We start from the raw sequence: 12,929 nt of genomic DNA on the forward strand, positions 1-12,929 counted from the left end.
CGCCCGCTGGGACCCCCACATTCTGAGCTTCTTCTGGGGAGTCTCAGCGGTGGAGGTGTTCAGGCTCTCAACATGAATTGCAAAATTAACTTTGCTTTTCTTACCAGCTTCTACTGGAAGCAGCTGCACCAGCTCCTCAACATTGAGGTACAACCATGACCACCAAAAACTTCAAGCTAAATACCTGAGGATGAAGACAAAATATTATCAAAGATATTCATTTATTTGAAAGCAAATTGAAAACACAATTGGAACAAACTCATTTTGTCACAGAAATGGTTTCATGAGTCGTCAAAAGTGGAAAAAAAAGGCCCGTTTTCTGACAGGAAACTGTTTTGCCATCTCACACAGACATAAGTGTGATGACATGAAGACACGCCTGCGAAAAGCGCTTTCCTGCAAAATAACACTGTACAGTGCAAATGTCGAGTAAACAATACATCACATCTGGTCATTCATTGGTAAACATCTTTTATATCAAAGAACAGAAAAGTTCAGAGTTTGATCAATACGGTACATTTATAGCAGACTTCACATAGACTCTGGTGATCAGCCGGTCTCCAAGTAGCTCCCGTTTAATTACCTCCCTTTGGACTCGTGCTGCCAGCGTCTGATTGCTGCTGCTTTCATGCGAGCTGCAGTTGTTTCTCTGAGGGTGCAGCTTCAGCCGCTCTTCTCACAGTTCAGCTGCCCCCGGCTCTCCTTGAGTTTACTCCTCTGGCCCTCAGCTGTCTTGGAGTCTCCTTTCATGTCGCTCACCACCGCTCGGAGGGCTTTGAACCTGTCCATGCGGATGCTCTGAGATGCGTGGAACCTCACTTCGGAGCCCTGAGACGCATTGAGGGAGCTGAGGGAGCGCACGGCCGCCAGGCTTTTCTCCTTCCCGGAGGAGCGGCGCGGCGTGGTCATGGTGCCGAGCTCCTCCGGGTGCTCCATGTCCCTGATGACCTCACACAGGTACCGGGCCAAGTCCTGGCTGGAGAAGGAGAAGGCTCGCTGGGAGCGGCGAAAGGTTAGAGGGGACGATAAGGTCTCCGTCTCAGAGGCAGGGATGGCGAGGCGCAGGGCGATGGCGGCGCTGCCGTTCCCGTTTGGCATTCCCCTCTTGCTGCTCTCCTGGGGAGGCTTGGTCTGCGGGTAGGAGATGACGCTCTGGGGGTAGCTGTAGCGGAGGGACTGTGCAGGACTGGGCTGGAGGGAGCGCTGCAGCTCCACCATGTTAAAGGCGTTCTGAGAGACCAGGACAGAAAGGAGAGGATTAGAAAACAACGAGAAAAGACGAGTTCTGTGTCCTCTATAAGCTCCACAATTTGGAAGATAATGACATAGGAGACTGTGAGCAGAGGAGCTCATTTCATGCTTCTGCAAACAAATGATGCTGTTACACAGACTCAATCAGGAAGAGACGCTGGAAACAACCCCACCTTTGATCAGCCAAATAATTAATGATCTGATTGTGGGAGGGGGCGGGGGTGGAGGCTTTAACAGCTACTGGTGTCTTCTTGCCTAATTTTGTCTAATTGACTCGCACTCTGAGATCTCCAGGGAACTGATATTTAGTTTGTGTTTTATTGCAGATCTCCTGGATGCTCCTCTGTCTGCAACCAAACACCAGAGGGATCATCTACCATATTTGCATTTCTTCGCACCAATTCATGCAAATAAAATGCTCCACTGCGCCGCTTGCATAGTTAATAGAAGTTTGATCAATAAAAATGTGAACATTAGGGGGCGCCACGTGCTGTTCAGGTGTTTTACATCAATTAATTTACAACCATTCAATGCTTTGATGATGAAAAGATTGCAGAACATTGACTTTATGCTGCTTTTTTTGGGTTATTTTCCCTCAATCTTAAAATAAAATATATGATCTGTGCATTTTATTTGGTCTGTTATATGTTTGTAGTCCTTCACGCAGCAGAATACATTCTGATGCACTTTTTGATTTCAAAAATTAAGTTTTAAAAATTTAAATCTAAAGATTAGCCAAAGTATGTGTGTAATATACAAACAAAAGCAAAAAAAAGAAACTTTCTCTCAGATGCTACAGGCTTCAGATAGACGGTCATAAGTCAAGCTTTCGTGTTAAAGGTTGACTCACGCTGAAGTTTGAAGATGAAAATTGTCCAATTTTAGCCTCAATGGTCAACCAAATGAATAAAAGGGTCAGAGCAGACATGACAGGCCGATGCTTTGTTATTGAAGCTCATAGATCCAAACACATTAGCTACCAAACACGTATAACATCAGGAGGTCCTTAGTAGAAAGTGCTTTACAGTCCCATACACCCAAACACGCACATTTACACACATTTACACACTGATGGCAGCTTTGCTGCCTTGCAAGGCGCAAACCTGTAACCACCAGGAGCAATGTGACGTTTATTGTTTTCCCCAAGGACACTTCAACACATTGGCAGTTAAGGCAGGACCCAAACTTGTGACCTTCAGATCACATGGTTGACTGCTTTTCCTCTGCACAACGGCTGCCACCAAACTAAAAAAAAAAACCCAACAAATGAGGAAGTGACCAATAAATGGAAAGAAAAATACTCTGTGCTGTAAATGAAACAACAGCTGTTTATACAACACAGGTCTACTGAGGACCTCCTGATGTCACAGGTCTCCTGAGGACCTCATGATGTTACAGGTCTATTGAGGAACTCCTAGTGCTTCATGTGCAGCAGCAGGGCTGGAGGAATTTGCGTGTTTTCCTGCATGTCAGTTACCTGGTCCTGCTCGCCTCCGCCCTCCTCGTCATAGTTCAGCACGTTCTCTCGGATGTCCTCCCACTCCCCGTGGTGTGCAGACACGTGGTACACGCCCTCCTTGAGGCCCTTGTGTTTCCTCCAGCAGGAGTAGAGAAACAGCCCCAGCATCAACACTGAGGGGTGCCAGAGAGGCGTTAGAGCAGCACACACAAAAAAAAGAAGCTGTGAGCAGAAAAACACATCTTTGGGTGTAAATAAAACTGCTGAAGTACATCGAAAACCCCAGGAAACATCACACTGTGTGATCTGTAACCAGAATCAATTAATTTCTAAAAAATGTCATTAAAGACTGCGAATGACTGGGAATGCACAACATATTCAGGATGTGTCGTGAAAGTGCGGCTCCCATTGAACACACATGGACACGGAGGCAGCCCCTTTCTTTCTCTCTGATGCTCCTCTGTTTCTGCTCTCAGCTCCTCAGACACCTTTTAAATGAATTTGCTCTCCTCGCAGCTTCAACCCAAAGCCTCAGTGGCTCAGCGAGGAGCAGGGAGGAACGCCGCGGAGCCGAGTAGGAAAGGTCCTAAAGCATACCCATCAATCACAGCTATTGTGTGCTGAATTATACAACATGCTGGACTGACCTTTAAAGTCCATTAATCTCAACCAATATTTTTTCTCCCATCTGCCATCCCTCTTGCTCTATGATTTCCACCTCACTATCTGTTTTTACTCGCTCCCACTCTGAATCCCTTCACTGGTGTCTGTTTTTATGTTCTTGTTTTAGGCGGCACAGCGGTCCCCCCTTCATCCTTCCTCCTCCTCCTCTCACTCATTAAGTCTCTTAGTGCTCCAGTTTTCTCTCTGGCCTTTTCTGGCTTCAGCTTTTATCTCGCACACAGGATGGGATCCATTCCACCTAGAGTAGTTTACATGATGCTAAGTATCAGTTTAATTGGAAATCTTCAGAGAAACGCGGGGTAATAACAGTCTGGCTTTTTAAAGTAACTGCTGGGGAAGGGACTGTTGTAGAAATGACGACTTTCGTGTTCTGCTACTGAGAAGAAAAAGGGTTTTTTTTCGGTCACTTTGAGGAGCTGCTGTTTGTTTCTGAGCTGCTGCTCTTATTACAGACAGAGATTTGAAGCATTCCTCTATCCCCAGCTGAGTGTCCTCTCCACGGGGGTGGAGGGGGGGAGGTATCGATCAGCTGACCCGACTGCTTCCCCGTTACGCCGGCGCAGGCTTGGAGAAAACTGCAGAATCTTGATAAGGCCGGGCGCCGAGGAGGCGCCGGCCCGGCTCGCCCTCACCTCCAGGACGACCAGCGAGCTGAAGCTCACCTCATCCTTCATCATCACCCGGGCTGATATCAAACGAGCCCCCCCCCCACTAAAAGAGGGGGGGGGGGGTTCGACAGATGGAACTGAAGTGCACCCCCCATACACAGCAATAAGCGCACAAAATGAGGCGCAGGTGAACACACACCCACACACACACACACACACACACACACACACACACACACACCACACACACACACACACACACACACACACACACACACACACACACACACACACACACACACACACACACACACACAGCTGCTGGTCCACCTCCAGCCAGATCAGTGAGAGTGAAAGTGCAGCTACAGATCAATATCACTCAGGGCGGAGCACAAACAGCGCACGCATTCCTGAATCCATACCGGCGCTGCCGCTCTGCCCTCAACTGTTGCTCGTGATGCGAGTCCGGACTGGACCGTGCATTATGAATGACCCTGGACTCACCCAGAGTCCTGCTTCATCACTTAACCCTTTCACTGCTCGCTTTGAGGGAGACGAGGAGGAGACAGATGAAGCAGCGACAGGAGGAAGATGGGGAAATGATGAAGACGCAGACACAAACCAGGCAGGTGAGAGATGAGGAAGAGTTGGAAAAAAACATTTTTTATTTATAGATCATTCAGATGATAAAATGCTCAGGCACTTTACACAATCGCGTGGTCCATATGGGAGACTAATTCCTGCTATTCATCAGATGGAGTCAGACTTGATGCAGGGCTAATGAGGATTGGTGATCTTGTTCTGTCAATAACCCACATGGAGCTATGACGGCGTGTGTCGACGTCAATTATGGATGACGATTTTAACTTTTAATGCAGGTTGAGGCAAAGAAAAGTCTCATTTTAATTTGGCAGGCGAGTGTTTTTCCAGCAGCAGCAGCTCCTGCGCTGACGAGGGTCATCATTACCCCACTGATGTATGCAGCGTGCATCCAGCTGCTCAGTACATTTAAAAATGCAGTCATTCGGTGTCGGCCCAACCGACGGATCTGCCTTCAGCGCCGAGACCAACCGACAGATCCGGCGTGATTTATTCTTTTTCTAAGGTGTGAAAATGTTATTACACTCCCCGATGAGCGCTCCTTCTCATCTGAATTGCATGAAGGAGCAGTGGAGGATTCTTGTTGGGGTGAAAAGTTTGCCCCTCTGAATATAGATGCTTCATATGCAACAGCTGTTGTAAAAGGGCGGCACCTGCTTTTTTTAGCGCTACATATTTCAATAAAAAGACTTGAAGGCCACGCTGCCCCGGTTCTGAATAATTATCAAACATTACAGATAGCTTTGTGTAACACTGAGTGAAGTGTCAGGGTAAGTGATGTCCTAATATTAGGCGCACAGCCCTGCAGGGAATCTTGGGCCAGTCACAGGCAGGGACACTGTATTGAATTGCCAAATGGTTTTATGTGTGACATAAAGAGTGGTGCGGCGATGTGGCCCTTCTGAGGGACGCCGGCGCGCCACAGCCCCCGCTTTCTACCTCTGTGAGGAAAAAAAGAGCTTCATTCCTCTAAGCACAACCCTTTCCTCCCCACTTCCAATGAGTTAAAGGGGTCGTCCATCTTTCCTCCTGCAGATATTGATGCATACTTATTTAAAAGAGCCCCCGCTGGAGGCAGATGCGGGTAGATATTGAATCTTGATCCTATTAGAGTTTAACACAGCTTATGAGACCATCAAGCATGCAGCTTTATTTGACTGTTTATAAAAGGAGACCAGCATCATCACTGGAAACTGGTCCAGAGCGCAGAGATGATGGGAAAATCAGTTCGCTGATTACTTCTTATTGACGATTAAGCATTCCAGCCTTTTTACATTTTCCTTGTTTTTCTTTCTGGGTGAGAAGAAACATTTCTGTTAGATGGCAATTCCAATGAAAATCGGGATTTTGGTGTTTGCAATACATTTTTGTGACATTTTTCTGATAATATAGAAAATATGTTTAATAAAATTGAGATTAAAATAGCATTTTTGAGCATTTCTTTATTCAAATTGCTGTGAATCAGTGAATTAAGTGTAAGAAAGATTGTATTTGTGGCAGAGCAAATACGCTGGGTGGGCCACAAGCGCTCTGCTTCTTAGCAAAAAGGAGGGGAAGAGGGGGCGGGACCGCTTTGCTCCAATGGTCCCACCCACATCTCAGAGGTGAATTTTTAAAAACCTCATGCCGCTTTGCAGAAACTACGTCCCAGAAAACGACAGGTTTTTAGATTTTGGCTAAAAAGTCACAGTCATGACTTAAAAAATGCTAAGAAAAATAGATATAAAGATGATCAGATTGGGACTTTAAAGACACTAATCTGTTATTTGACTCTTTTGCAGACAAAATTTGAAGTATTAAAGTTATCAGGGGGAAAAAATCAAGTACATTTAGGGCACATCACACTACAATGCTTTTTCTTTTCATCAAAAACGTGTTTCTTCTGCAAAAAGATCACAGAAAAATCCATCTTTTTTTAAATTCCATCAAAGTGTTTCAAGTTCATTAAATTCAAAAACATGATTTTTTTGATTTTTTACATTCTTTCAATCTTTTGTGGAACTCTTATTTGCCTCTATTAGCATTTAAAAAGTTTACAAATATTGTTTTAATGCAAACAAACAGACAAAAAACAGAGCAGCAGTATCTGACAGCAATCATACAAAATGTGTGCGTTCACATACAAATGTGTGCGTTCACATACAAAATGTGTGTGTTCACATGCAAAATGTGTGCGTTCACATACAAAATGTGTGCGTTCACATACAAATGTGTGCGTTCACATACAAAATGTGTGTGTTCACATGCAAAATGTGTGCGTTCACATACAAAATGTGTGTGTTCACATACAAAATGTGTGCGTTCACATACAGATTCCTCATTTAACCCGCAGACGCTGGCCGGCCGGCTTTAACGGCACTTTGCACTCAAGCTCCAGAGCTAAAACCTGAAGGCTCTGTAGCTTATTTCTCCACTGGCACAAAGAAAAGACCACATAACCCTCATCTTATAATTATTGATCTGAAGAATCTGCTCTCCAACTACAAAGCAGGCGAAGTTGCTCTCTGCATCACGTCTCTGAACTCCTGACCTCTCACATGTCAGAATGCCGCCTCAGATCCTCCGATGCGTCTTCAAAGAGAAACTTTTAAGGGCCCTCAAACTTCCACAGCAAAAAAATATATATATATATATCTTTCTAAAACCTGTTTTTTTTCTGTGTTTGTGAAGCCTTTGGTTGTTTTTTTTCCTTCACAACAAAAACTGAAAAGACAAAACTTTCCTATTGACACCTTATTGTGATTTCGTCTCAGTCAGCACTTTGCCTTTCAGAAGCAGCTGAAGCAAAGCTTTGCCGTTTCTGAAGAAAATTTCCGTCTAACTCGACGGAAGAAATCTTTAAGCTTTGAAAGTGATAAATGAGCTTTTTCTGACGGTTCTGAGGCAGCAAACCCAAGGCTGTCCCGGCGCTGGGGCTCTTTCATTTGGTCCATGAGCTCCACAGCCCTGAAGTGGACAGCGGGGACACATGTAGCGCCACACGGGGGACAGAAACGAACCCAGAAACACATAAAAACAAATGTCCAGGGGGGGAAAATGAGCAGACAGAGGGTTAGAAAATGAGGTGGACAGATAACAGTGAGGCTGGGAGTAAAATTGACTGAATGAGATGGAGGGGGGGGGGGGGGGGGGGGGGGGGGGCAAAGAAGTGATGATATACACAGAAAAGCATAAAAAACTCCAGCCTCTCAGGGGACTTTAACACTACAGCATCTCCATGAATCACCGGGACGCACAATGTGCTCAGTTCTCTGCTCCTCTTCCCGAGTACAGATTTGTTTCACGCTTTCACCTACTCCCCATGGAGGCATCACCGCTTGGCACAACCCAAAAGATTAATACGGCAGCAAAATAAGCTTCTGTGAGGAGATTTCATCCAGCAAAAACAGCGGTGGAGGTAATAAAGCAGCTGATGTTACAGGTCATAAAGGGTGAATAAAATACTCAGAGGCAACAAGAAGAAATACAAAAAAGATGAGAAGAAACGGGAGGAGAGAGGACGTCAGGTCACCACATGTAGAAGAGGACGTAGTCCACATAGCTACCTAGGAAGGCCATGACGCAGATGCTGATGGCGAACATGGAGCTGAGGCTCAGGCTGTCGTCGTCGTGGAAAACGGCCAGCGCCACCTCGCAGTGCCGCCCCCTGTAGCCGTCGCTGCAGAGGCAGGAGTACCGCGACGGGGAGTGAGCCACGCAGGTGCCGTGGCGACACGGCCGGCTGGCGCACAGCGTGTAAATGCACACTTTACCCGAGGGGCTCTCCCTGGTCATGTGACCCGGGGGGCACCTGTGCAGAAAAAAGGTGGAGAAGAGCAGAGGCATGGGACGCTTGGGAAGCCGTCTGATGAACAGAACATTGAATTCTGCAGAGCTATGAAGCCACAGCTGTGTGCAAACAAATCCCACCGGAATTAGAGCCTTAAATCAGATTGTTTGAAGGAAGCACAGAGTCAACGAGATCCCAGAAAAGATCAGCAAAGGAAACAAGGATCTGAGATTGGCTTTCAAATAGTACTCCCTCAGTGGATTTTGCTATAAAATATCCTCTGAATATCATTCAACCCCTGCTTCTCTGAGCGCTTGGTATCCTGAGGCAGTGCTGCAGTCACAGAATATGGATGTCCAAGTCCCCGCTGCTTAGTTTGGCATCTTAAATTAGCAGCGAGAAGACCTGCAGGGATCCCAGGAGCAGCCAGGAGGCTATTATTATTTCAGCAGACACACGTGGATGATCTCACCTCTAAAGCATCTGTGACCAGCAGGGAGACGCCAAACAGCCTTTTCTGACCCCAATGTGTCTGCATGAAAAGGAGGGGCGTGGCCAAGTGAGTCAGAGTCGCCCGTGTGCGGGACAAGACCGCACGAACGGCAGCCGATGCATTCAGGAAAAGGAAGAGTGACAATCTCCAGAGATGTTGAGCAGATTTACTGTCGTTTGCCTCTGTCTGCATGAACCCTGCAGATCCATTTACATCCATGCACCCTTTAGGTTACTACGTTCGGGAACTCCACAGGAACTACATTTCTTTGGGCGATTAAAGTGCGGGTCGGACCGAGAAACAGGCTGCAGCTAGTGTCCTGTTCTGTTAGGGAGTCGGGAAGAAGAGGAAGCAAATTCCTTTGATGGTTTCAGGGATTTCAGCGGCGGGAGCCTCTATTGTGTTAGCAGGGAATTGAACTCTATTATTAATTAAATGTTTTTTTCTTCTCTAAAGATGTACCTGCAGCAAAAAATAATCATATAAGCTGAAAAAGGAACAATTCATAACTTTATTGTGTTTTCAAGTTAAATTAGGTGCCAGAGGGAAAAAAATCATTTTAATTTAATTTGATTCATAACTATCAAAACCAGCTGATTTTAGTCATTTCTTATGGTTTATCTGCAGATATCTGCTTTAACTATAACTGTAAATAAATAAAAATCTGCCTTTATTTAAAACTATATATAAAAATGAACATTTTGGTTGATTTTAATTTTTAAGAAACTAAAATGTCCCTCCAATACAACATTACTGTAAATAAACTAATAAGTCCATCAATTTTATGAAAACAGGAGGAAGTTTAAAGACTCACTCCGGTGAAAACGTGTTTCTAACGTGATCTTGTGGCATTTTTCTGACAATGGAGAACGTTTAGAAAGAAAATTAAGATTAAAATGAAATTTCTGAGCGTTTCTTTATTCCACTCGCTGTGAATCAGGAGCAGATGAAAAACTACCATTTGAAAAAGATCGTATTTGTGACGTAGAAAATACACTGGGCGGAGCCACAACCTTCTTGCTCCGCCCCTCTCTGATCGTCCTCCTGCAGACCAACAGATCCATGAACGTCTTTGTTTTCCTGGTCTGAACTGGAATCTGGATCAGAACCGGACGGATGGATGGATCTGATGTCGCTGCTGTTTTTGTTACACGGTTAGATGGGGGGTGTGAGGGGCTGTAAGCTAGAGGGAGAATGTAAACAGCATAATGGTAATTGCTTTGACAATAGATCAATAGATGATCGGAGTTTGAAGCCAAAAAGAACCTTTTCTGATGATCCAGTTTCAAGGATCAGTGGTTGATTTTTTCTTTTAAACGGCCCATTTCTGTGTCTTCATAATTTAGTAAAAAGGTTGTGTACCCCCCCCCCCCCCCTCGCCCCACCCTCCCATTTTAAATAAGGGCTAAGAGAAGAAACAGTTGAAAACAAACATGGTTCTTTCCTTTTTTTGTCGTCTGTTTCTTCTAAATTAAAAAAACAAACTCTGTCAGAACAGATAATTAAACACATCCTATGTCATTTTGACTGAATTACTTAGCGTGTTTGTGGTAGAATCTGGACATTTCTCTGCACCTCTTGGCATTTCCTGGCACGGGTGGGGAGCTCTCGAGCAGACGTGACCCACTCCACACGTGCCATCCTTGACTCGCTGCGTTAGAACCTGCTTGGACCGTGTCCCCCTGATGGCACCAACAGAAAGCCAGACTAGAAGAGGAGGCTAAGGTCCAGGATTCACTTTCCGGGGCGGCCAAGGCTGAGCTGCCAACAATGTGGCCAAATTCAAGTGTGGCGTGTTTTCAGGCTCAGACTGAGGCCAACCAGCCCTAATGATTCCCTTTCTATCAGTCTGCAGAGACTTCACTCACAGCCTTTTGTGGATACGCGTCTGTCTTTGCCGTTGATCTTCATACTCTCACTGTGTGGGTTTGATTGAATTTCCTTCACAGCTCTTAAATGACTGACGGTTGGTAAACGTTGATTGGAGGTTTTCAGAGCCCCACTCTTTTCTTGTTGTCCTTTTTCCATGTTTGCATGATCTGGATGGCTTTGTTAAAAACGCCTGCATTGTTCCATGGAGGCGTTTCTGCAAATATGTGCGGAGCGTGTCGGTGCACCGCGTCCCGTCTTTAGGTGTTTGCTTGTGTGTTCTGTCTGTTTGCTGCACCTGCACTCCTGGTGTCTCCACAGATCCACGCAGACCAGGGGGGGGGCGCAGTGCTGCTTCCGACAGGCATCGGAGGAGCAGCCCACGGAGACGCCCTGCGAGGAAACCACCTGAAGTCCCTTTGACGGCTTCTCCTTCTCCAGAGGGAGGGGGTGGCCGTTCAGCCTCACGTCTCGCAGGCAGCCTGGAGGAGGAGGAGGAGAGAAAGAGGAGGAGGAGGAGACACTAGTCCTGAGGCAAACTCTTTCACAGACGTGTGTTCACACAAAAGCGGGGTCATAACTCAGACGTAAACGTGCCGACAAACCTGTGGTCTGACGCGAACGAACACGCAAACAGCCTCAGGCGCAGCTGTCATGCAGGAGTTTCCCTTTTTTCTGGATATTATTTCTGCTGGTTAGTTTCAGCAGTGCTAAGGCATCATGTGAATACATATCAGTGTCAGTGATTTGCAGCATGGAACTCCTTCAAAGCAGATGGAAAGATGGTCGATGGGTGAGGCTGATCAGCGAATCCGCCACATGTCCAACTGTGATCTGCACTCCTCTGAGTAAACACGGCCTATTCATTAATTTATCAGCCTCCGTTTGCTTTCTGTGCCCGTCCAACACTTGATCCACCCACCCGTTTTTCTTATCATGCAGCATAAATGCAAAATTTTTCAGCCTTTATTTCCTTTAAACTCTTCCACCAGTTTGCTCTGAAATTTCAAAGCAAGGAGGCGATAAAACTCTCAATTATTTCAAAGAAAACGGAGGGTTTGGATTTGTTAAGGACACTAGATTTATGGCGCCCGTGCAGGACTGATGCGTTGGACTTGAAAAGGCGCCGTTTTGACCGCAGTGGACGCGCTGAGCGGCGTGTGTCCGTCACGTATGAAGCTCAGGAGTTTTCTTCACAAAGGCGGGGGAATAGATGCTGTCAAAACGTAGATGAGAGGACGGATGCACCTGAGGTACCCCAAGGGCAAAAGCCACTGGAACTAACTGATAAAACCATGAGAAGCCCGGGGCAAAAAGGTGACGCTCATGCAAACAGGATCTACTTTTTAGAGAAAAGCCATCGTTGGCGCGCTTCAGTCCTCAGAGAGGCGTTCAAACAGAAAACTCCAACTTTTCTAATCCCAGTTCAAACATGGAGATCGGAGGGAGCGGCTGAACTTTAGTGGAAACTGTTGAAGCTGTTTGGTGAAGCTCAAACGTTTCTTTCATAATCCCCCCAAAAATGAACACATACAGTTTATGTGTGTGATCTGGAAAACATTCTGAGTGACACCTTTGAATCAGACTATGCAGAAAAAAAAGTTTCCTCGTGGTTCTGAAGCAAAGGAGAAATGAGGAAACTGAGAAAACAAAACTGTGACGTTTTCGGGTTTGGTGAAAGATCTAATTTGACATGAAGCTGATATTTTTGTCTAATATTTTACTGATAATAACTGAATTAAGTAATTGATTTCTTAAAATATACTTTTTTTTCATTTAAAATGTTTATTACAGATGGTTCATATTTGCGTTGGGTTTTAGTTTACTTCTTTTCTGATTCCTCAAGGCAGTTTTATATCTATATGAAGATAAAACAAATATCCAATAACTTTCATCAACAATCAAGCATCCTTGAGGAAAATTAGAAGAGAGGTCAGATATCGTTCATCTTTAAATCAGTAAACATTATCAGAAGAATCATAAACGTAATCGTGTTTGTAATTCTGTGTCAGAAGCAGAATTAGAATGGCACAAAATAGTCATTAATAAATTACTTTTATTTCAGTGTCAGAAGTTTTATTACAACGATTATGAATTATGAAAACGTCACACATAAAAACAAATAGATTATGATCCAAAATTTAAATCATTGATATTTATGACATCTTTTATAGAAGACTAATTTCCAGTTTAATT

The 12,929-nt window shown here is 45.1% G+C and overlaps 1 protein-coding gene across 4 annotated transcripts in view; it reads right to left on the reverse strand.

Annotated features, from left to right (window-relative positions):
• Positions 1–202: 202 nt before the first annotated feature.
• The window catches only part of LOC105354303 (neural-cadherin), a 130,895-nt gene continuing 118,168 nt past the window's right edge, over positions 203–12,929 (reverse strand). For 2 of the 4 annotated variants that reach the window (XM_023956114.2, XM_078949426.1), the window contains 4 exons: positions 11,032–11,215; positions 8,148–8,392; positions 2,729–2,883; positions 203–1,230 (listed from right to left, as the gene is read on the reverse strand). In XM_023956114.2, the coding sequence (XP_023811882.1) occupies positions 664–1,230; positions 2,729–2,883; positions 8,148–8,392; positions 11,032–11,215 (1,151 nt within the window). In that variant the 3' untranslated portion in view covers positions 203–663. Of the gene's footprint in view, positions 1,231–2,728; positions 2,884–5,732; positions 5,896–8,147; positions 8,393–11,031; positions 11,216–12,929 lie in introns of those variants that run through there. The other 2 variants (XM_078949424.1, XM_078949425.1) reach the window with 2 other exon arrangements.

Source organism: Oryzias latipes, chromosome 6, assembly GCF_053564925.1.
Source record: "Oryzias latipes strain Hd-rR chromosome 6, Olatipes_Hd-rR_3.1".
Classification (NCBI taxonomy): domain Eukaryota; kingdom Metazoa; phylum Chordata; class Actinopteri; order Beloniformes; family Adrianichthyidae; genus Oryzias; species Oryzias latipes.